This window comes from Numenius arquata, chromosome 1, assembly GCF_964106895.1.
Source record: "Numenius arquata chromosome 1, bNumArq3.hap1.1, whole genome shotgun sequence".
Lineage (NCBI taxonomy): Eukaryota > Metazoa > Chordata > Aves > Charadriiformes > Scolopacidae > Numenius > Numenius arquata.
Genome location: NC_133576.1, coordinates 69655468 through 69681011, shown reverse-complemented (window position 1 = coordinate 69681011; position 25544 = coordinate 69655468). Strand labels below are relative to the sequence as shown.

Below are 25544 nucleotides of genomic sequence, written 5' to 3'. Positions count from 1 at the left end.
CAGCAGTGGCTGCAGGATGAAAGAATAACTCAGCGGGAAGAAAGAATTTGGAAATCTGCTGGCATTAAATCTTGTTCAGGTCCAAAAAGAAGCTGCCACCCTCACTAGAAGTAAGTGACATTTTAGTGGATCAGCCAAACAGCCCCAACTCCTTTTCTCTGGAAGCTGCAGCATCTTCCTTCACCATGTGGTTTTTCCACGTACCAAGCAGAGGAATATGCCAAGAGGCATTCGATTATTGCTGTAGTAGGTCAGATGAGGGCAATGTTGTTATTTTTTTTCTGTCTTGAACTTTGCCTTCTTTCTCAGGAAACTAACTTCAGGGGAAGATGTCAGAGGAACTGAGAAACAACCATGTTACAATTACTCTATTGTTTAGGGAAGTTAGTAGTTAATTGGGTACTGTCGAGGTCCAGTTGGTAAACCTTCCTAATGCAAACCTTCAATCAGGGAAAGAACAAAAAACGGGAAGGCTCAGACAGTCCTCATGTAATAACTGCCATTAAACTCATCTTGGAACTGAGACTTTTCTTCAGCAGACTAAGCTCTCCCGACAAAAGGACTTTTATGTGAAAATGTCTCCGGCAAGTTTTTTTTCCGGCGCAGAAATGCAAAAATTCATATCCCTAAGCAACACTAATCTATTAGAGGCAAACAATGGCGCCTCTAATGTTTTTAGCTTGTTGGGACCTTTACAAAAAATTCTGCTGTATATGTGTGTGAGGATGTGTATGCGCAAATTTTTGTTTGAAAGTTACTGTGCTGAATTTGTTTTTCAGTAAAAAAATCCACTTCATTCCACTTCTTTATAAAAGGGAGGATTGAAGCACACATTTACATAATAAATTCTCACCACTCAATGAATAAAATCACAGAACAGCCTGGGTGTCACGACCTTGCAAACTACTCCTGAGCTTCTTTTTTGCACTCTGCCTGAGTTGCCACCAACCCCTCTTTGCAATCTTTGAGAAAGCCAGCAAAATCTCTGAGGGCTACTGTGTATGTGCAAAAATGTGCTACTGTAAATGTGCAAAAATCCTGTAATGTGTTTACACATTGGTTAAAAAAAAAATAATCTATGGAGAGTTATATGTCACTCTTCAGACAGAATAACTAGTAAGATTTTTGCACAGTTTATGAAGTTCTAGTGGAGAACTATCCCATTATATCTAGCATAAGAGCCTTAACTAGGACTAAAAATGTGTAGACTTTGTCTAAATTAGGTGGAAGATGAGAAAAAAAAGGGGAAGCGTTCTAGTCAATCAAAAGAATTGAACTCTTAGAACCAAATGGTAAGAGCATGGCTCTTGCGAGGTGGATAGGATCCTCCTAACCCGAGGGTGCTATTTGATTTTAACGGGAGCTTTCAGACTCCAAAACATGCATTAAATTCCTGGAACACATGAAATGAACCACTGAAGACAGGGGATTACTTACAGAACAGAAACATCACAACCCTAAATAATGAATCCACAGAGTAAAGCTGCCACTGACTTTCTTTCACCAGTTGCGCAACGCAGCAGTAACGACCCTCTGGAGGGAAGTGAGTTCATTTTCACACCTCCAAAGCTCTACCTCTTTAACAGCCTCTCAGACAGCACACATTGCAAGGTGAACCTTCTCCTCACAGCCACGCTTGTGAACGGCACAACGGACAGAGGGCTCATTTAACCGGCGTGAAAGCAACAAGCTGCTCTTTAATTCAAACAGCTCTTGAACCAAGCTCTAGGAGATGATTAGCTCAACAGAAACTCAATGGTAAACTTCACCACTGTGGTTTCTCATCATCCCCTAACAACCACATCGCACCTGGCAGCGATACACGTGACTCGCTTGGCACTGCCAAGCGGTGTGAGAGGCCTTCTGCTGAGCTCAACTTCCTCTCAGGAGCGTAGGTACACCCCCATACAGCAGGCCAGGGGCTTGACCCTACAGTGACCAGAGAGATGATCATCCTGCAACTGACCACGGGGCAACAAGTAACCAAGCAATGGAGCAGCTAAGCCTTTCTTAGGACTCTTCCAGAACAATAATCCTCAAAAAGCTCAACCTAAAAAGAGGATACACGGAGGAAAGAGGAGCGCTGAAACATCCCCCTCCAGCTTAGGTCCTGCTGCAGCGACTGAAGGAGGCCTCGCGAGACTGATCTATTTATAGCCGCAGCCGAAGAGAGCGACGGGTCACCCAGCCAATGAGCGGCGCATCCCGACGCGGCGGCGCCCATTGGCAGCCGGCGGGGGACGGGCGCCTGTCCGGTAAGCGGTGTTTCCGCGAGAGTGGGCGGGGCGGGGCGGGGCGGGGCGGGGCGGAGCTCCGGTGCGGCTCCATGGCGGGGGGTGGTGAGGGGGGCGGTTGCGCGAGCCGGCTGCGTCGCTGACGAGGGGCGGGCGGGTGAGGGCGAGGGAGAGCCCCGGCGCGAGCCGACACAGTCGCTCAGCTGCCGCGCGCCCGCCCGCCCGCCCGTCGCCTCGCGGCTCCCCCTGCCGGAGCGCCGCGCGCAGGTGAGGAGGGGTAGCAGCCGCCCCCGGGTCCCAGCTCCCCCTTACCCTCCCCTGCGCGTCCCGGGGATAGGAGTGTCGGCGGAGGGCGGGCAGGCGGGAGGCTGTGGGGGACGTCCTGCTCCCTCGTCCGCATGCAGGCACCCTTCTGCGCTCGCATGCACCTGCCTGGTGGCGGTGGTTGGAGGGGAGGGCTTGCTGCTGCCCCCTCCCTTCGCCCCGTGGGGCTGGGGTCCGGGGCAGAGGGGCGCTGCTTCCCCTTCTTCTCCGGCTGTGGAGCGCTGCTGCCCCTTCTCCTTCTGTCCGCCCTTCCTCCTCCTCCTCCCTGCGTGCCGGGGGTTCGGCAGAGTTTGGTGTGTTTCCTGTCCTTCTTCGTTCCCACCCCTTACAACCTTCCTCTGATGCGCCCGGCCGCTCCCCGGACCGGCGCTTTCCCTCCCCTCCCTCAGAGCTGGTGCGTTATCTCCCCGCCTCGCTTTTTTTTTTTTTTCGATTCCCCGTCTGAATAGCCGCCGCCGGGGCTGAGAAACACCGGGGAAGGTCCCGACTAACTCGGGACGGTTTCCAGGGAGGGAGCGGATTTACTACCCTCCATCCCCACCTCCCCCCGCCTCCCCTTCCGTGGGTTTGAGGGGGCTGCGAAATGGCAGGGCGCCGGCGAGCCTGAGGTAACGGCCGTTAACGGCCGCCCGTGACGGGATTTGCTGAAGCGTTTCGGTGGTAAATTATTGAGCAAACCTAAAGTGACCACCTAGGGGTGTGGGTGTGTGTTTAAATAATTTATGTGCGTCTACGCACGGGTTTCTGCTGGTTTAACTATCCGCATTTTTAAAAGCGGGAGGGCTTCTCGTTCATGCCTGGCCTTGGTGTGTGCAGTTTGGTATAGTGAAACGCTTGAATAATCATCCCAGTAGTGCTGAGCTGCTGGTGCCTCTGCTAAGGGGAACGGGTACACCACCACAAGAGAAGGATAAGAGCGGAGCCAGCCAACTCAAAACCATGATAATTATTAATTTGACACGATTTTGTGCGTGCTCAGTGCTCGTCGCTAATTGAATCATGTTGCTGCCGGGTTTTTGGGGGGGGTGGCTTTTGGTTTTGTGGTGTGTGTGTTTTTTTGTGGTGGTTTTTTTTTTTTTTTCCTCCTCTGGATCTTCCAGGCTGCATTTTTTGTGGATTCAAATAGCACAGTGAGAAGCCCTGATCACAACATCTTGATTTTATTGCAGTAAATGTAAAAATTATGCCCACATTTTCTGGCAAGGCAAGGGGTTCACTTTCCTTGCATTGTCAAATGATATTTTTACTTTCCTGGCTGCCCTCTCTTGTTTGCATGTCGAACCGGCTGTCTGTTGCCCCCCGTGGGATAATCTGTCTAGCTTGCAGCCTGGTCCTTCGTGCACACCTGAGCAGCTCCAGAGAGATCCAACTACTGCTAAAATAATGGTAACTGTAGATTACAGTTTAAGCATCCTTGCTTCAGGGACATTTATGCTGTGGTAAACTGTTAGTGTCATTGACCTTATGGGTATCCTAGTCACTTATTCTGGTAGTCTGGCAATCACTTCAACTTCCTGAATTCATGTAGACAGGCCTTACAAAACCTTGGGGTTTTGAGATCTATGGCTCTCCTCGCTATTAAAGTTCACCTAGGCTTTTAACTTCTCACCTAAATACTATTGCCTACCCTTCTGGCTTTTATTATGTCCATCTCCAATTTAAAGTTCTGGTGCTGATGATATTTCCTAGCATGCCTGTGTTAGCTCTCTATAGGTCTCTCAGTTGTCTTTATCTTTCATTGCATTGAATTCAGGTTTCTCATTTTGTAAGGCTTTCCATGGTTCTTTCCATTCCTGCTCATTATTTTGTTTCTTACTGAATTTTACTGTCTGCTTTGCTTCCCATGTTCTTGCATTTGTTTCCTTTCTCTTAGGAAGTGATTTCTGAGTTAATGTTTAAAGCCACAAACCTATCTATGTGTAAAGTTCCTCAAAACAGAGCATGTTATTAGCATTATATGTGAGGTAATTGGAGTCCGAAGGTAGTAAACACTGGATGTTGTGACCAAGTGTTGAATGCAGGAGCATGGATTTCTGCAACATTGTTGCTCTCTTCCGTTTATTTGTTAACCATGCCCCTTAGTTATGTGTTGTTTTTCAAGCTTTTCGGTTAAAGGTAGTGTGTTCTGCGATTCGAGTTTGGGAAGAGTAGTTCAGATTTGACTGGAATCTCTTGGTACCATAATAACAAAAAGTATTTTTTGTCTGTTGTTCTAAACGCACCCAGGCGAGAGTGTGACAGAGATTGCTTCCAAGTAAAATTCAAAGCAAGTTATTTATTGCTGGGTAGCATACTTGTATCAGATGTAGTTTATAGTGGGGAAGAACTGGCAGTGCCTTAAAAGAACGTCAAATGTTAACGTTTGAGCTACTATAAAGGATGATTTAGCACTTTAAAAACAAATCTGCCCCCCCTTCCTTTTTAAAGTTGGTTGATATATTGTCTTGCTAAGTTAGGGCAGTGTGGTTAAAAGGTGGCTGTGTTTGGCCAGCTGAGGATTTCTAATTCCAGGATATGGAATGTTCATCTGGGGTAAAACTGAACTGTAGGTAACTTCTGTGTTTCATCTTTGTGCCTGTGTGGTGGAGATGGGAGTGATATGGTCATATCATGGCATTTTTTGGGGCTTTTGCGTTGTTGCCAGTTGGTATAGATTGAACATCTCTGCATGTGTGACCGTAGTCTGTGCTTTAGCTGCAGCTAAACTAGGAAAAAAAATGGTTGTAGATGGATCAAATACTCAAGTATCAAACAGAGGAAGTTGAGTGATGCACGTCTGTAAATGCTGTTTAAGGCTCTGTTCTCTCAGCTTGCTGGAGGTGGTTCTGCTGCTGCAGTTACATTAGGCCTCGCTGATTTCAGAGAGGTTTTGTTGAAGTGCGTACTTTAAGAGTAGGGTCTTGAGTTGCTGGCTTCCTGAAAACAACTCTTTTATCAGTTCATTACTGACAGGTGACACATGATCTTGCCTTGAGTTTAGGAAAAAACTGTAATGTTGGTGATGTGTATGTTTGTCGTTTAATGACAAAGTTCATGTGATATACAGCTCCTCCAGATATGAGTGGTTTTAACAGAAAAAGGACAAATTAATCTAACAAGTTCTATTCTCTGAGCCTAGACTGAGGCAGTGCAAGGGATGTCCATGTAAGCCACGCTAATGAGCATATAGGAGTATTTCTTTACTGTGTTTTGGTACGTGGGGGACTCGTGTAAATATTTTTGGCATAATCTGTTAAAATTTTGTTTCCTTTAAACAGGACTAGAAGAATAAAGAGAAGTTTAATTTATGAGAACTATAAGAAAGCTTGCAACAGTTTGGAATGGATTGATTTATGATACCTCTGATATGTGAGAGCTACATTTTGTGTTGCTACTGGCCAGCTGCTGCTGGTGGACTTCAGCTGACTTCATTGTAGCAAGCCCAACAGATAGGTCCTCATCGCTAATAGAACATAAACAAGTGTGATGCTGAAATGAGATGAGGCTCCGAAATGGAACTGTGGCCACCGTGTTAGTTTTCATCACTACTTTCCTCAGTTTGTCCTGGTATACTGCATGGCAAAATGGGAAAGGTAAGTAAAAGGCTACAAAACCAAATTGACCTTCATGTGGTTGTATGGCAGAGGAATGAATAGTACAGTCATGTGCATTGCTGCTATATGTTAGCACTCTGTAAATTGCTTGTTGACTAGCTCTGCTCCAGAAGGTATTGCCTTGGTGATGAATAAACACTTGCTAGTAGGTTCAGGAAAATTAACTTAGAGTGATCCTGATTTAAAAAGAAAAAAAATGTACCTGAAAAAACCTAAATGCTGCTGTTGGAGGAAGGGGTTGGTCCAGGCTGAATAGTTGTGCTTTGGTTTTGTTTTTTTTTTTTTTTCCTGGTTTATAGTTGTTGGGAAAACATATGGCCTCTGCTTCTTTGTTGTTGTTTTCCTGTTTTTTTTTTTTTTTTTTTTTTTTTTCTTCCCCTTTCACCCCTTGTAACATATGGCCAATGGACCTGGCTGGAGAATGTTATTTTTGGTGCTGCTTCCTGTCTTCCCTGATGATTCAGTGATGGCAGTGGCAAACTGCCAATCAACATCATTGAAAGACTTGTCTTGCTGTCTTTGAATGAAATGTAAAATATGTTTTGTCAGAGTATGATATAAGAAATAAAGTAATATGAGTAGATTGACCAGATAATGAGAAATGCATCTATTATCATAACATAAGCAATCTAAAGAAATAATCAAGTAACTGCTATGTGTAATAGAGTTTTACCTTTTTATTTATCTTTGATCTTATTGCACTCCATATGAACCTTGGAAAATTCAGTTTTTCTGATGGTCAGGACTGTTTACTGCAAGTAAGATGTTTCGGTTTTGTCCTTCAGTAAAGCAAACTTGTTCAGGAATAGTTTCTAGAAGAAGAAAGGTTTTTGGGTTTGTTTGTTGTTTTTTTTTTTTCTTTATAAACATTTGATCTCTTGAAAAATAGTAGACTATGTCCTTCAGAGATCAAGTAATTTAAAAACACATATTGTATCTTAAGTAAGATTGCTGCATGGTTTGTTCTGACTGTTCTGCTGACAATATTATCTTCAGTTGCGCCTCAGGTCCAATAAGAGGAAGCAGAAGTTTTCCAGGAATACTGTCTGTTGTAGCAGAGCCAACTTGTAACCCTTATTTAAGTATAAAAGAAGCAGATGAGTTCTGTGGCATATTGAATTTTTTTTTTCCCCATTGGGCACTTATAGGAGAAGCAGATGCTTTGTGGTGTTATCTCTGCTGTAGCAGTTGGTTGGTAGGCTAGCCTTCTCAATGTAAACAGCAGGAAAAATGTCAGGTTCTCAAGGCTGTGGTAATATATAGATCTTTTAATTGGACAACAAAAACATAGATGTGCCAAATACTGACAAGAAAAGGATATCTGAATAACACTGTAAGTAGTATTTTCTTCATTTTGACTAATACCACATTCTCTAGTTACATTTATGTTACTGATTCATTTCTTGCTGAAGAATCTCATAAGAATTTTGCTTTCACTTCAGCAAAGGTGTGTATCTATGAAATTCTTTCTCATGCTTCTTTTCTTTCTTACTTGACATGATTTACAAGTCTTGTTCTCTTTTGTCAAAGTGTAGCACAAAGAAAAGTCTGCATTAAAAGAAACTAACAAAAATCTGCTATTTGGAGAGAACTAATATATATGGCATTTGGTTACAATTTAGGCTTTTGTTGGTCAGACTGCTCTATTTTTTATACTTTTTCCATCTGAACGCTTAGAATCAATGCTTTCTTAATGTTGCTGTAAAAGCTCTGCATTTATCTTCTTCCAGATCTTGCTGTTGAGCATGAAGATGGTAATTTGTTAAATAAAAATCAGTGTAACAAGACATCACTAATGTGTTAATCGTAAATCATGGTTATGAAACTATAGTCTAGATAACTTGTTCTGGAGGTGTTGTTTCAAGAGAAATTTATACACGGGATATTATTTTTTAAAATTTTACTTTTTAACTTGTACAAATTAATAAAATGCTAAACATAAGTTGTATAAAACCAAAACAGATTTGAGTTCGCTTAGTACCATGTTTTCAATCAGAGATGTTTCTGTACCAATATAAAAGGTTCAGAAACTAATGATATACGTTTATTAAGAATTTTTTTTCCAGCTTGATATAATTTTGTGTTTACTTAGTAAACCTTGTGGGATGGTATCTTAACTGATAACATTTTCATTACAAATTTGTGAGTGGCTCAATCAGAAGCAAATACAGTGCTTGCTGTTCCCATTCACTGAAAGGATATTGGGTGTCACATACTCTGATCATCTTTTGTTATTCATTATGTTTATATGATGTACTAGATTCTTGTAGATGTTTGTCAGTCTTTGGGCAACAAACTAAATCTATGCTTGGAAAGAAAATACTATTTACAATTTTTAAAAGAAAAAGCAAACCCCCCAAATGTTAGCTTCTCAGTGATAACTAAAACAAATTTTGCTTTTTAAAAGCAGAAGCCTAGTGCCTTGTTCCTAGCAACCCTAATCCAGTTTTCGAGTGATTAATTTTAATTGAGGAACTAAGATCTTGGATAACTGTTACTTAAAGTGCAGAACTGTTTGTAGAAGAGCAATAAGACTGGAATGTTGTGATATTTTTGTAGATCATATCTTCCTCTAGTAAATATACCTAGTCCTGGTTTATGCAGGACAGGATTTAGGCACTTCAAAGTGATGCAGGCTTTAGTGCTAGTTTAAAGCGCAAAAATTTGTCTCTGCAGAATGGTGCTTTACAAACTTTAAGGGTATCCTGAGAAGCTGTCACAAGTTGAAGGAAATACTGTCTTAAGTGCCGTCACAGCATGGCTTTAGCTTACCCAGTGGTCTGATTATGTAAATAACCTTTTATGGGGCAGATATTGCTCTTTGGAAGAAATGGCCAATTACACAGTTTTGCTTTTAAAGTTAACTGTGTTTAAAGAAGTTTGAATGAAATACCTCTGGTTGTTGAAAATCAGGCTAAGATCTTTGTCGCTTTCTGGACCCCATGCAATGTCTAGAAGCACTGGAGTTATAAGGAAGCAGTACAAGCCCTGAATACACCTGGGAAAGACCTCTCTTGTGGGATTAATGAAGAAGAGTTGTAAGACTGCTTTCTAGGAGTTAAAAATGTGCTATGGTTAGCATGAATTAATTAAAAGGTGGAAATCAAATCTTACCAAAACGCTGATTACTTTGGTGCACAGATGGACCACTTTTAAAGGATCTGCAGTCACTTCACATTCACAGTTAGTTCACTGTAAGATGTCCTTGAATTCTTCCTAGGACTGAGCTCTTATACAAGTGATAACTTTATGCTTAACACCATCTCTTTTGACTGAAACATGTTTTCTGGTACTACTGACCTGCTCAGCATCACAGGTCTTCACCACCTCATTTGTGAGCTACAGAAATGGAGTGGGTTAGTTGTTTTTTTTTTTATCCTAAAGGCACTGCTCTTAAGAAGATCTAACCAGTACAAAACAGTACTGCATAGCTATTACACCAGTCACAAAAATTACATCAAAGCTGTTGTTGATATGTAGAGAGCATAATCTTGATGCTTTGATCTTCAATGTGACTAGTGGTCTGAGTACATAATGTTCCAGGAAGAGCATTATACTCCATAGTGCTCAAGAACCTCATCTTCTTCAGTCGCCAAACTTCCTGATGCCTGTCGTTAGCATGCAAATTGGGAAGGAAGGTAAATAACTTTACTGAATTAGGGCAGGTGCGGTAGGATGACATTCCTCAGCGAAGCATTCATCAACCTCATCACTTGCTTCCCATGTTAAATTCCAATTCTATCCTATCGCCTTTGATTTAAAAAAAAAAACAAAAAAACAAACCAAAACAACAAAAAAACCCAAAACCCACCCCAAAAACTGCAGAGCAGTTTTTTGTTTTAAGTATGTGTTCTCTGTTCTTGGTGAAAGACAGTAGTTGGCAGTGTATTGTGTCACTTCTAGAAGGCATTTGTCTACTTGAAGTGGTGAGGACGTGTATGGAATATGTATTGTGAAACTCTGATGCAACTTAACCCTTCAGGAATGCCTAAACTATGCAGTTTCAGAGCAATCTGAAATTAGTAGTGTATGTCATCTTTTCACCATGTAAAACATGTTCTTCTTTAAGGATGAAGAATTAGTTGAAAAAGCTTCTGTTTTTCAGTTCATCCAAGGGTGTGGTCATAACTGTAGGACCTCCTCACTGTATGAGGATGGCTTATTTTGGTGTACTGATTTAAATTCACAGGGGAAGACCCCCAGGAGGACTTTTGAGATATTTAACTAGCTTTCTAGTTTGCTGAATATTCATTCATACTTAAAACAGTAGCTCCAACCATCATGACTTAAGCATGACATTTTTTCTCATTTGGAGAGAAAATGGCCTGAGCTGTATAATAAAACTGTTGTCTTCTTTCTCCTCTGACTTTTTCCATAAAATTAGAATTACTGCACTGTTTCTCAGACACAATCATCATAAGTGCTGAAAAATCTAAACTTAACAGCAAGCAAAGAAAACCTATCTGAGACTAAAACAAAAACCCTCAGCCAACAGTGGAAAATTTTGGAGTGAGAACCAGGAATATTAATTCCTAGAGGGAGAAGACTCCTACAGAACCATGGAGGAAACAGGGCAAGGAGGACAGGATATATATTTTTTTATTTTTATTTTTTTTTGCTTGGTGGTGGTTATGCAAATAGTCTCTTTAAAAATAGATCTGAAATCTGAGAGATACATGTTGCTATTTTGCAACCATAACCCACCTTACTTTATGCTTTGAGCCTAAGAGAAGGTGTTATTTGAGTAAATGCTGATTACAGTCTGCATGTTCTGATTTTCAGAGTTATGTGCTGATTTCCCACTGATGTGAATTGGGACTGACCAACCAAAACAGTTAAATGGACTACAAACTGGAAAGAGTGGAGGCAGGGAAAGGGATGGGATGCTAAAGTAAAAAGTGCATGTAACAATTTATGCCAGTTTGTTTGGAGAAAAGAGGTCTTTTTTTTCTTTTCTGCTAAATAGAAGGGAAGCATTGGTTTCCTTTTGGAAATTCTGTTGCAGATCTTCCAGGAGCTAAAATCAAAGGAAATAGGAGTTTCCTTTTTCTTTTTAACACCAGCACATTAACAATACTCTGGCCTTTAGCTAAAATACACTTCAAGCTTGGTTTCCAAAACGGAAGAATTGTATAACTTATTGATATTAAAAATAGGAGTTGAATTTCAATAAAGCCAATCAAGAATGTAGGATTGGAATGGTTACTGAGGGTCCTGTGCAGGTAGTGAAAATGCTGTCCCAGGTGAATTGAGCAGAATATGTATATATGCCAGCTGTTCAGGTGGGCAGTGTTTAGGTCTGCAGTATCTTTGTCTGTCTTGTGCCTGTTCCAGCAGAACTTCTCTGACGCCAGTGATTTTGGTGAGCTGCAGTGGAAAGAATCACAATCGAAGAGGCTTTTGCAGCACTCCTTATTCCCTTGCTTTTTTTGTAACCTGCTAGCTAGGTTAGCATGACAATTTACGGGATTCTAAAATTTGGTTGCTACCAGAGCGTTTAATGTGACCAGACTCAGCCAACATCTTGAGGTACTGATCTTGATTGTGGCCCAGTCCTCAGAGCTGGGGAAAGGCAATACGTTGGCTCTGTGTGGCTTCTCTTAATACTTCAGCCTGTCTTCTATGCTTGCATGAATCCTCCAAAATGCTGGTTGTTGCTCCTGTGCAGACTATCATGTGAATAATTTAGCCAACCTGGGAAAGAAAGTTGCATCTGACACAGCTGCTCATACCCTACTATAAGAGATGTGCCTACTAAGAAACCTTTGCAATGGATTGTAAGCCAGTGTGTAATTAACTTCTTGCTAGCTAGTAACTGTCTTCATTAGAGTAGTTACAATCAGAATCATAGAATGGTTAGAGTTGGAAGGGACCTTGAAGATCATCAAGTTCCAGCCCCCCTGCCATGGGCAGGGACACCTCCCACTAGACCAGGATGCTCAAAGCCCCATCCAGCCTGGCCTTAAATACTTCCAGGGATGGGGCATCCACAGCTTTTCTGGGCAACTTGTTCCAGTGCCTCACCACCCTCACAGTAAAGAATTTCTTCCTAATATCTAATCCAAATCACCCCTCTTCCAATTTAAAACCATTACCCCTTGTCCTGTCACTACATCTCCTGACAGAGTCCCTCTCCAGCTTTCCTGTAGGCTCCCTTCAGATATTGGAAGGCTGCTATAAGGTCTCCCCGGAGCCTTCTCTTCTCCAGGCTGAACAACCCCAGCTCTCTCAGCCTGTCTTCATAGGAGAGGTGCTCCATCCCTCTGATCATCTTCGTGGCCCTCTGCTGGACCCGTTCCAACAGGTGCATGTCCATCCTGTTTTGAGGACTCCAAAGCTGGACACAGTATTCCAGGTGGAGTCTCACGAGTGCAGAGTAGAGGGGCAGAATCACCTCCCTTGACCTGCTGGCCACACTTCTCTTGATGCAGCCCAGGATGTGGTTGGCTTTCTGGGCTGCCAGTACACATTGCCAGGTCATGTTGAGCTTCTCATCCACAAGCACTCCCAAGTCCTCCTCAGGTCTGCTCTTCAGCCATTCTCTGCCCAACCTGTATTTGTGCCTGGGATTGCCACGTCCCAGGTGCAGGACCCTGCACTTGGCCTGGTTGAACTTCATGTGATTTGCACGAGCCCATCTCTCAAGCCTGTCCAGGTCCCTCTGCATGGCATCCCTTCCCTCCAGCGTGTCAACCGCACCACCGAGCTTGGTGTCGTCAGCAAACTTGCTGAGGGTGCACTCTATCCCCACTGTCCATGTCTCTGACAAAGAAGTTGAACAGCACTGGTCCCAGTACTGACCCCTGCGGAACACCACTCATCACTGGCCACCACTTGGACATTGAACCATTGACCACAACCCTTTGAGTGCGGCCATTCAGCCAGTTCCTTATCCACCGAGTGGTCCATTCATCGAATCCATGAGTTTCCAATTTTTAGACCAGGATGTCATGCGGGACAGTGTCAAACGCTTCACATTAGTCCAGGTAGTTGACGTCATGACTTTATTTGCTGCCTCAATAACAAAAAAAGCTTTTCCCATTATTGATACAATCTTGAGGATTAAAATTCTCTAAGTTGTTTCTTTTTAGGATGAGATACTGGTAAGTCTACAGTTTAGTTTTGTTTATAATGTTTTGTTTTCCTGAACATGGCAGAAAGTGAATAGAAAGTGGTTTCCTCACTCGCAGTGCAAGGCTTTATTCCAGATAATCTCTGCCTAAAAAGCAATTACTCCAGACAGTCTTTTAGAGCTGTGCTTCCAGCTGCTTTTCTGGTTGTCTCCTTGGCTTTCATGCAGCTTTCTGTCTATTCCTGCGGATGCTTCCCACATATGTGCCACCCATCTATCTAACAGTAAACAACAGAAAAACCTGTTTCAGCTTGCAGCAGTATTTAATTTTACTATCTTATGCTCAAAAATGATTTTAAAGTTTCCTATGCTTACCATGCATAAATGTTGATATTGTAGCCCACAGATATGTTGTGGTCTTATATATCAGCACTGTGAATATGTACGTTTTCTCAGACAGTTCAGAAATGGGCTGAACTAAATCTTTTTTCCGTTACAAATCACTAGTAAAGTAGTTGTGCAAATAAACAGCCCTTGTACTTAGTTGCGCACCCCTAGAGACAAGCTGTAGAGGTACTGTCGCAGAAAGATTTGCGTACAAGAAATGTGATCCCATCACATTTGACTTACAAGGTTGTTGTTAATTTGCTGTGAAGTGCAAGCATTGTGAAGCTTTGATCCCAAGTTGTTTGCAAAGAGGACAAGTTAGAAAGAATATGTTCTCAGCAGCAGAGCTTTTTCAACAGTTGTCAAGTCACATTAAAAACCCCAACCTCAGCACCTCAACCCACTAGCATGTATGGAAACAATAATCAAAATTCTGCAGTGCTTGAATTTTGTGCCTAAGCTAGTAAGAATTTGTAAAAGTTTCAGCTCTTAGAATAGCCTTGTTAATTGTGAGGTGGTAGCATTCTTCTGACCTGTTATCTTTTGATAGATTAATTTTCTTCTAATGTATTAAAATGTTAAACATTTGGCTGTGGATCTACTGTTACTAATCTAATTTTAATTTAGGAAGCTAGCTATTCTTGCTGTAGTTCCTGGTGTGTATCTTTTATTGGTTTCTGAGGAGAGGGAAAAGAATAGTGTAAAGTAAGAGCGGCTTGATTTACATATACAGAAATCAACAGAGTTACTGACAATTTTATGGTAGAAACACATCATGTTAAAGTTTTCAGGAGCTTTCAGGTTCTAAGAACTGAGTGGTTATTTTTTCTTTCTGTGTCATGGTTCTACTTTCCTGTGTGCTTTCTTTCCTTGCCACATATGTCTGTAGCTGAGTTAATCTGTCTGAGAATATATAGCATCTTAACTCTCAAAATCTGAGCCCTGAATGTTCAACAGCATGTAAGCATACAATATGGTAATTCCAGGAGAAGATCTAGGGTATATACACCTGGGTTTTCCTGGACATGACTTCTTTTTCTTCATGAAAATTGTGCCTGGATGGAAATCCTTCAAATGCAGAGCCTGTTAACTCTGCATGGGTGGATGCACAGTCATCCTGTTGCTGACCAGGTTACTGCATGACCAGAAATCCTAATTGTGTACACAGAGATTGTTTAAGTGTGCACAGTAAGTGACACCTTTGGGAAGTTTTATGTAAGTGCATATTTGTGATAAGTAGTTGGTGAGCAATTGCACAATAGTCCACATGCCTTTGGGATATCTGAGACAGATCACCCACTCAGTTACTGCCCAGTTGGTTGGCATATGTGCTGCGAGTCACATTCTGGAGGATGTATAGAGCTGCACGTGTTGAAGAGTGTGCGTGCGTGAAAGTGTCAGGGTTAAAAATTTTTGCTTTGCATAAATGTATCTGTTGATCAGGGAGCCTCTAGATAGAAATAGGGGAGACCTTTCTTGAAACTCCCATGTGGTAGAATAACTGTTTTCTCTTCTGATGTAAATGGGACAGACATATTTGTAGGTAGAGATGACCTTTTTAGGTCAGAGTTCATTTTCCCTTGTTCTCCTCCTCCACACTACGTTACTGAGAAAGCAACTGTATACAATAAATGTGCAATTTTATATTATATGGAGACACTGAAAAAGAGACTAATGCGTTGCCCTGTATTTGTAATACATTGCTTTAAATCTAACTGTATTTAACTTAGTTTGATAAAGTTTTTAACTTGGAATGAGTTATAACTGAATGGAAGACTTCTTTTTCTCTTGTTTTTTGGGGCTCCAGAGATGAGTTGCATTGGGTTTTGTGGTATTTTAGCTACACGTAGATTGCAGCGATCAAAGATTTGAATTGGGTGAAGTTGAGAGTTTGTAGTCATGCAGGAAAAAACCTGATGCTAGGACATTCACAGTATGTTCATATATTCAGTACCAATGGCTTTAAGTTATTCTCTGGTGCAGTCATATCAATAAACTGACACAGATAATGAACGTAGGATGGCTGTGGTTAACTTTTTTCAAAAGCTGAAATGTCACTGCAGCTTCTTTTGCCTTACGACATGCTGCTGTATCCTCTTTTTCCTTCTGTCACTCCTTTGTAATTTTTTATTTTTTTTTGGTCTGTCCTCCTCACTTCGATCAAATTTGGTGTTGTCAGTAACACTGTATTTCTGTAACATTCCTTTAAGTTTGGAGGAAACTGGCTGTTAGGACAGGGACAGAGCCTCCACTTGGCCCCATGGAGGGAAGGGCTGGAGCTTAGCAGTCATGTTGGCCATTGCTTCCTGGGCAGTCACTGCTCATATTCCTGCTGACCACACAATGGGTGCAGAGCTCCGAGCTGCAGCATTGCTGTCTTTTGCCTAGCTAGTGGTTGAAGGCAAATGCTGTTAATGCATGGAAGAAATATGTGTATGGAAAGACATGCATGGGGGACGGCGTGAGGAGTTTTGTGTCAAGGGTCAAACACTGGTTCTGCTGTCTGGGCTTACAGTGGCAGAGGAGTGGAGGGTGCTGGGCTGTGGATGGGAGTCTTGGGGAAGAGCTGGAGCCACTGGGATGAAAGTCCTTGTAAGTGAGAAGGGGTGGAAACAGCTGTAGGAAAACAAATCTGTGAAACTTGTGTGGATGCAGTATCTATGTAAGGGTTTGGGTGTTCCTTCCCCACCCCAGAATCTTGTCTCTCTTTAGGCGTACAAAATTACCAGAGTGCCAGGTGAGAGAGCTGTTTTATTTAAAACCGAAGCAGACATTTACACATAAATTGTATATATTAGATTTTGATTATTCATGATACTGCTGGTTTAGTAGAACAAACTGCTTGTGATGGTGTTTGTGGGTGTGTTTTTGTACTTGGTCCTTTATTGAATTACTGGAGAATAGCCTTCTGGGTCTGGCAAGAATCTGTGCTTAAGCTGTTTGCTTTTATCTGTATCCGATCTTGTGGTGCCTCTTACTTACTGTTTGTACATGTTTACTGTCATCATTAAATGTGCCATGGAACAAAAAAGGCATTTATGGCTACTTTGCTATGTTTTTTATTGAGATGTTACAGATGCATTTTTAAAACAGAAATGGAATGTGGAAATCTGTGAAGCTAAAGGAGGTGTTGCCATTGGTGCTATTCAAGTGTAACTGAAGAGTTGGTGGCTGACGCAGTTGACTCTACCCTTCATTCTCAAAAAATGCTTTATAGCAGATTGATTTATATACTGCAGTATAATGACATAATCCTATCGTCTATCCTATGGCTGTATCAATTTTGATCTTTCAAAATTAAAAATGGAATTTTACATACAATTTTTGTAATGAAAACAGTTTTTTGAACAAATCTTCAGCAAAAACCAAAGTCTTTCCTGTAAGGGAAAATCAAAATATACTTTATTTCAATTCATCTTTATTAAGATGTGGTTTATAGCCACATGATGTTTCTTGAGCATCTTCTTCTGTGGGAATAACTCCTATGCTGTGCTAATTCTTCCATAAACTCTTTGCTTCCTTTTTACAGGAGATCAATATGAAATTTTTAATTCTACTCAGAAGCTTTAACCCATTTGAAATACAAATGGAACCACATATCCCTGTGGCATTGTAGCATCACAAACTAATGTTCAATAATATTGAGAAAGAGTAGTGTAATAATTACATATTTTTAATTATTTTCCTAACATGGTGATTTGGGAGAGTTAAACCAAAATACTAATTTTCTGCACTTGAGTATTTTGGAGACTCTGTACTTGTCACCAACAAAAAATATTTTGGCTTCTTATACTGTGTGATGTCTTCCAGTGGCCTTAGTCAAGTCTAACTCGAAACCAAGTAGTGCCTTCTCTAACGTTGTGAAAACATGTTTGTTGCTGCTTCTAGACCATTCTTTTCCTGTTTATGGCTTCATTTACCATGATTTAAATTCTGATCTCTTAAAGTATGTTATTTGTTCTATCATTTGCATATGACATAAACAAATATATCTGTTCATCCTCTTCCCCTCCTTGATTTTTTAACCCTTTAAGTAATTTTCTTTTTATTCATATAAAAGTTGTCTGGGAGATGATGATAAAGCAAATATGATACATAGAGACCATGCTAGAGTTGAGGTTAAATGAGTTTCAGGTGTCCAGCTAGAGGTGAATTGGCATAATGCCATAATTACAAGCTTGAGATACAGTAGTGCTCACAATTGCGTATTGATTAGCATGATGGTCATCTCCAAGCTGTACCTGATTCTGTGGGTTGTTGGTTGTTTTTTTTTCTCAAATGCAGACCTATCTGTGTGTATTATAATGTTCTTCCTAACTAGTATTAAAGTCTATCATCAATATTCTCTGAATTATGGCTATTATGTAAGACTTTTGGGTGTTTCCAGAATGAAAAGAACTAAACTTGCACCTTATTCTCAATTTTTAACCAAGATTTTTTATTTTATCCTTTGAATCATGAGATCCCTCAACACTGGGCACTATGGGAGACACTGGCTGGCTTTGATTCCAGCTGTTAGTTAACATTGTGTTACATCAGCAACACAGTTTACTGGTGTAGCAAGAGCTTGAGAAGGGAAAAAAGTAAGTTCATTTCAGATCAGTTAGTTTTTTGAATTTTCTTGTGTGTGCACATCATGAATACAAGGAATAATATGTGCAACCTTTGGCTAAAGCCTTATCTCTTTAATCTTAAAATATAGCTATAACTGTAGCTTTTTAAGCAAGAAGTTGATGTGGGGGCATCAGATCTGTAAAAGATATGGATGAAGTGTAGAATACAGGCTCACTTGATGAGTGGTTATGTGCAAGATGTGAGTGACAGGATTAGAGGAAGCTTGAAGCTTGAATTGTGAAGCTTGAATCAAATTGATTTGGAAAGTTGTTTTACTGTTTGTGCACCCTTGTTTGGATAATAAACACTTTCAACAAAAATGTTTTTACTGTGAGCTTTATGGAAACTTGTTTTCTCTTTCTCTTTTCTGGTTTTAACTTCTCAAATCAATAACAAAGATAATCAAAGACCCTATTTTCATGAATTCTGTTACAGCAGAGAACACTATTTTAGTAAATTGAATTAGAAATTCAGTTGCTTATGAAAAGGTGGTATGCAGGGAAATATTTTCATTTTAAAAAAAAGTAAAAACCCTTCAGAAATTTGAGACCACTAGATAGTATGAATATTTTGATTTGATATCTTAATACAGGTATATGTGCTTGTTTGTAGAAAGTGGCTGAAAATACTGTCTGATTGAGATCTGAGGAGAAGCATGAGATCTCACAGACGACTTGTAGTCAAACTGACTGTAAGGGGTTGAATTACCTAAAGGGTAATTACATTTGTTTACACTGTCAGCAAATCCATGAGTATTTCAGGTGAAGGGGTTGCCTCTTGTTCTCCTTAAACAGGTTCGAAAGAATTGTGTTTTACCAGGGTTAGATTTTGGTATTTTTAATACTGAAATTATGATACCACACAGATGCTGATAGTTACATTAGGAAGCCACAGTCTGCTAGGATCAGCATAAGTGGTTACAGCTTATTTCATATGTCTTGCTAGAAATGAACATAATTAACTATTATGTAGTTTTAAGAAGATATTCTTGTTTATAGGTAGCAATAAACTATATACAAACACATATAAACTAAATGAGGAAACAAATACAATAAATGGATGCAATATGTATACTTAATGCAGGCATTCCTGCAGAAATGTACAATGGATTGTTTTATTTTAATATGATAAAAAAATGCAATGGGAATGCTTTCTTCCAGCTAATGTGCTTTAGTTCTTCAGTATTGCCAAGAATATGCAGGCTAGATACCGACCTTTCCTGAATCTTAAAAATAAAGTGTGTTTCAGTGCTATGATGGTAATGCTTGCCTAAACTGGAGCTTCATGCTTGCTTGAGCGGTAGATCTTCTGCATAAGATCTTAGGCAGAGTTGTAGTGTGGCTTTTTAATTGGCAGTTAGTTCGAAAAAATAATTGTGACATAATGATCTTTGTACAATCTGTCACTGGAAATTGTGTTCCTGTTTTTGAAGTAATACTGTGATGTTACTGTTGACCATTTCCTAGTTTCTTTTCACTGTTGTATGCTTTGAGTCTTGTGCAAGGCAAGTAGGAAATATCCAAGTGGAGGGTTTTGGTGAAGGTTGTTTGAAGGTAATTTTTTCTGACACTGTAAAGAGTCGATGACCAAATTACATGAATTCAGTGGATTACATACTCAGCTGAGCTCTTTTTTTCTTAATTTCTTAAATTGAACTCTTTGTGCTATGTATGTCTACAAGAGAAGTTGCAATAATTTTCCTTGTGCAGCTTTGCTTTTTGGGAATGGAATCTATGAAGCTTTTATTTATTCCTTAGTGTTTCTATTCAGGGCTAGAGATGTGTTAAATGATGATTGCTTATTGTGGAACTGATTTAGCATATGATTTCAGTGACCTTTTTATATCACTTTCCCTTTAAAGAAGAAATTCCAGCAGAGTTGACAGTGCTTCTTAGCACTGGCAATAAAATAAAAACCAAATAGCTGGAAACTAAAAACCCCTGAGGACTACATTCATCCATAGAGTCCTGGGTAGTGTTGTGTCCTAGGCAAAAAAGTGTGAATGTTAGTGAACAGTCAGATCAGGACAAAGAAATTGCAAATGTGAGATTTCTTTATTATTTTTTTTCCATCACTGTAGCTTGCTGTTCTTTTGTTTGTTTTTTTTTTTTAAAGACGACCTTCAGCTCAAGTGTTGCCAATAACTCTTCTCAAACAAATCATGTGTTTAATTATCCTTATTGTCTGAAGCCAATGCACAGACAGAACACCATATGCTTCTGTTGACTTGACCTCCTTAGTCGTGGGTGTCTGGATTTTCTGATGTATTATTCTTTTTATTCCTTGTGTCCAAAGGAACATTCAGACCCTCTGTCAGCCCTCATCAGTGGAGATTTGAGAGTGGTGTGATAGTGGGTTTTATAACTGTATAGGAAATTTTCTAAATTGTGACGTTTCTGTATTGAACAATTTGTATACTGTGGCAAAGGTGAGCAATTGCATCTGGAGACATTTTAAACTGTTCCTGGCTGCTCTATCCAGCTATTAAAATACTCCTTAAGTAAATGATTCATTAGTTGTCACAGCTCTAGTTTGGCTTCTTTGACTTTCTGATTGCTTAGGGTTGTTTTTCCTCTAGGAAAATGTTTTATTCTGTAGCTTTTTTGGGGGGGAACCAAACCAAAAAACACAAAACCCAAAAAAACCCCGACCAAACACAAACTGAACAAACCAAGCCTGCACAATGTAGTACTACATGCTTCCTTTTGGATTGGTAAGGTGCAGCATTTTTAGTGTATTTATATTAAAGATAAAAAATGGAGGAGGAAGTCGGTTCTCAGAGTCTGATCTGGTTTGTACTTTCATTTTTCTGCTTTGTATATGTGGAATCTCTGAGAAAGCAGGGGAGTTTACTTTTTTCAAAAGATTGTTTACAAGTAAATTGATTCTGAAATTTACATTTCAAAATAGGAAGGTTGTATTACTTGATATTACAAAGGATCATATTCAGATTGCTTTAAAAAAATTTAGTGAAAACAGCTTCAGCTCCTGCTGCAAAAGAATGTTTAAAGAAAAGTATCTGGACTGAGATTGGATCAGGTCCTGAAAGTTTCAAAGCAAACACTCAGACTTGTGCTAGTGCATTAGAATTGGAGAGAACAAAAAACAGTATTTGTTTATACAGATCCTTGAAGTGCAAAATGTGAACAAGTTGCAATGAAAAATAAAAAAATTATAATTCTTGGGTTATTTTTTAAAAATAAATTTAGGAAAACCTGCAGAACCTTGACTCAAGCTGTTCTTCCCAGTGAAAGCTACCTGAAATAAGCATATTTAAAAATATTTCTAGTCCTAATAGGTATATTTCTATGTGGAAAACAAGGGCAATAAACAGTAATTCTGTCAGATTGTTTTGGTAGATTGAAATACCGAATTGCTGAAGTGACCTGTCAATTTGAGTAACAAGGTTAAGGATAAAAGAATGACTTGGCCACTTGTTTTTCTAAATCCTGATACAAGACCTTTTTTGTTTGTTTCATGAAGCAGAAGATGTTTTGTCATGATTAGTAGGATGGTTTTTTCGCATATAAATACCTCACTGTCTTTAATTCCATAGAATAATATACTTATAAAACAATTGTGTATTCTCTAATCCCTTCAGAATAATAAAATAGCTTTATGAATAGGCATAGCTACAAACTCTGTAACAAAAAAGGCCCACAGGATCAAGTGCTCAAAGAAGACTGATAAAAATTGACCTTGAGCAGTTTTCTTAAGAGCTTTTATTTATAGCATGTCTGTTGTTAGCATTTGCAGTATACTGCTTTATTCTGTATTTGCATGGTTGATTACTTTTCTGCTTCAGATTTTATAACTCATCATAACTTGCTTATAAAAGGTTTTAATTTCACTTAAGAGCAAGGAGCTAATTAACTTATGGGGAGTAGTCATCCATGTTAATATGTTGTAACATTTCAAGGACACCATATATCAGTTTTTGGGCAATTTTGAGACAAAATCATGGTCGGATTTGTAAGTACACTTGAGATTTAATTTTGTGGGACAAATTTTGTTAAGATCTTCTTTACTCTTCACTGTTTAACATTGCTGGTTATAAATATGATTTGTGCCTATGTACAGGTTTTGACACTTTGACAAAATTACCTCAGTTTGTTACAATGTTTTGCTGTTTTTATAAGCCTAGATGTCACAGGTGGATTCTGGAGCATCTTTGATATCTCTCTAGTGTGGACAGAGCTTTTTGGCCATGCCTGTGTGATTGGTTTGACAATTCCTCTGCTCGCCTCTCAAGTCAGACATCTGAGAATGCAGTGCTTGATTTGGGCCTTCTGAATATCTTCTGAGCTCGGGAGTCACTTCCACAGGGCAATGGAAGCAATGTTTGTATTTCCTCAGCAAAGGCCACTATGTATTTCTTGTCTGTGCATCTTTATGTGGGTGCTGGATGATTGTACAGTGCAGTGAGAGCAGGATTTTGTATCACATTATCAGGTAATTGTATTTACAGTTATATTTTGCAAAACCCATGCAAAATAAGAAATCTAGCCTTTGTCAAAGAAAGTGTCAGATTTAAGATGAAGTTGAAAATTACTGAAGTACTACTGTAGTAAGGATTCCTTTTGATTTACTAGAGGAATTCAGTCTTTTTGTGTTTTTTTTTGTTTTGTTTTTTTTTGACTGACATTGGAAATACTTTAGTTTGCCACATTAGCATAGCAGGGTTTTAATTTAAAAGCATATCTGTGTTTGAAGGACAAAGATGACTTTGATCAGATGATACTAGAAATGTGGTAGATTAAGGTCCTTGGGTATTATGGATCAAGCATGGTCTAAAAAATACATGTTGTGTACATCTCTGTGGGAGTGAAGTGCAGGTCAGTGCAGGTACTGTCATGGCTTACTGGATACTGATGTACTTGATACCATGATTTCATGGATCACATAAAGCATCTGAAATGATTTGAGGGGAAGTGCCAAACTTATTTTTTTACCTTATGTAGCTGAACAAAGAAACATCTTGTAAAAGCTATGCTAGGTTGAATTGGCTGTCATGTTGACAAATCCCTAATTTATTGAAGAGTAACATGCTCTTGCCACATCCCCTGATTCTGTATCTCAGTGTGGAAGATCTCTGTCCATTAACACCTCTATTTTGTATCAACCTGTAAATTGATCAACATCCTTGATGCAAGTGTAATGAATTAATACATGAAGCTTGTAACTGTCTCTGACCTATGGCATGATGGTAAATACTGTGGGGTTTTTATAATGGGAGTAAACGAGTTGTGTAATAACTAATCACAAAAGTGCCTGAATTAGCACTTACTACAGTGTATTCTCACAGATTCAAATGTTTATTTAATGGCATTTTAATAACTCTTTAACAGAGTATGCACAAAAATGAGACATTTGCTGTGGAACCTTCAGCTGAAGTGCCCCCCACCCTTTTTTTTTTTTTTGAGAAGGTGCAGGCTGTGTTGGTTTTGAGTGAGAGTCTAAAGGAGGGAACCCTGGGGTTGGAAGAAGAAAACTGAAAGGGTTGTCACTAGGATGGGCCATAAACTTAACTATTGCATCGATGAATTTAGTACTGTTGGCAGTGAGAAGCTGTTCATTTGAATAATGATTTGAATATTCTCTTGGATAGAGGAAAGGGCCTGCCACATCAGGTATCTGTTCCTGCTCTTACCCGTTTTATTAATTGAATATTTGTGTGCAATGCTTTGTTGCCAACCAGAGTTTTTCTCTGTGCGTCAGACAGCAGTCAATTCTTTCTGTTTCTGTTTAACATACAAAGAGGGTGAGAGGTTCCAAGAGTTCAGTTGGATAAGAGCAGGAGATATAAATCAGGCCTGCAATGTGGTAAAGCTAAGCTCTCTGTACTTGTCTTGCTGTCTTTCATGAGTGCCAAGTCTGTGGCTGGTTACCTTTTTCTCTGTGTGGCAGATCCATCACTTCAGGTATTTAGTTGATTTGCGGTTTGAAGGAAGACTCAACTGCCTGCTGTTGATATGGGAAGGTCACAAAGCTTTTTCTGATCTTGTTGTCTAATGTATCTGCCTTTGGAGGGAACCAACTGTACCACCGTAGAGCCCCTGGGTAAATCATAGCTTGCTTTTTTTTTTTTTTCTTTAAAATACAGTCATCTTAGTTTAGTATGTTCTATTTTGAGTTGTGGAAATGGCCTGTGACTTAACATATTTGTGAAGCTGCTTGATTGATAAGATAAAACCCAGGTTGCAAAGCTTTCGTAGTGCTTTTTTTATTGTAGGTGGTGCTTCTTTCAGCAGACAGTAAAAGACTTTCCTTGAGGGAGAATGGCAGTACTGACTGAGAAATGCTGAAATGTTGTTGGGGTTTGTAAGGGTCTTCAGGCAATTCTGTTTTCATCAACACCCCCACCACCCAAAAAAAAAAAAGCGGGGTGGGAGGATGGGCATATCCCATAGCAGCCACAGATCTTTTTTTTTTTTTTTTTTCATTTTGTAGAGAGTGGCAGGGTTTTTACTGAAGTCACAGACTATCATAATATGGCCATTGCAGCCTACATAGAGTCAGAAACTTTGCAGAGATTGCCAGAAATGCAGATTTCCCTTTTTAGACAGCTTCTGGCCCTTTTCCTTTTTCTGCAATTTAGTCCGTTTCTTGAGAGAGGCATCTCTAGAGGGTCACGAGACATCTCTGATTCTGTAAGGCCTGTACGTCCTTTCCCTGGTGCAATGTTAACAAAGATGGATGCGTATGCATATCATCTAAATACGTGTCCCTCTTCTGCTGTTGCCTAAGATATGTAAATAAAATCTTCTGAATTATATATCAGCATATATACAACTTTGGTCAAAACTGTTGTGTACTTACATGCTCTCAACAATATTAAATTGCACCTGCAATCCCACTGGTGGATCTAAGTAGTTCTTCAGACTTCTAAATAGTGAATTGAGTATTTTCAGGTGATTGTTGCTTTAATAGTACCAGTATCTTGATCAGGAATTTTCTTCAAGTGTATTTTCTGTGTTTTAAGATTAATGGCAACACGCACATCTTTAAGGGTTTCAAAAGTGTGTTGTGATTGAAGGTTAGGTGCAGAGGTTCTTTTGTCAATACCGACCCATCTCTGTTTTCTTTGTGGGTGTTTATGGTGAACTTTCGAATAGTCAGAGGCAGCAGAATTTCGTTGATTCTATAGATGTCTGTACTCAATGTAAAAGTGTACCCAAAGTAGTTTCCTCACATAGTTTTCATATTAGAATAGACTATTTCAATTGAAAGGGACCTACAAAGATCATCTAGTCCAAGTGCCTGACCAACTCAGCACCAGCCAAAAGTTAAAAAGCACGTTATTAAGGGCATTGCCCAAAT

The 25544-nt window shown here is 39.8% G+C and overlaps 1 protein-coding gene across 1 annotated transcript in view; it reads left to right on the top strand.

Annotated features, from left to right (window-relative positions):
* The first annotated feature begins 2326 nt into the window (after positions 1-2326).
* The window catches only part of MGAT4A (alpha-1,3-mannosyl-glycoprotein 4-beta-N-acetylglucosaminyltransferase A), a 78523-nt gene continuing 55305 nt past the window's right edge, over positions 2327-25544 (top strand). Inside the window, exons 1-2 of the mRNA XM_074169021.1 lie at positions 2327-2501; positions 5816-6130. Of these exons, the coding sequence (XP_074025122.1) occupies positions 6037-6130 (94 nt within the window). The 5' untranslated portion in view covers positions 2327-2501; positions 5816-6036. The remainder of the gene's footprint in view (positions 2502-5815; positions 6131-25544) is intronic.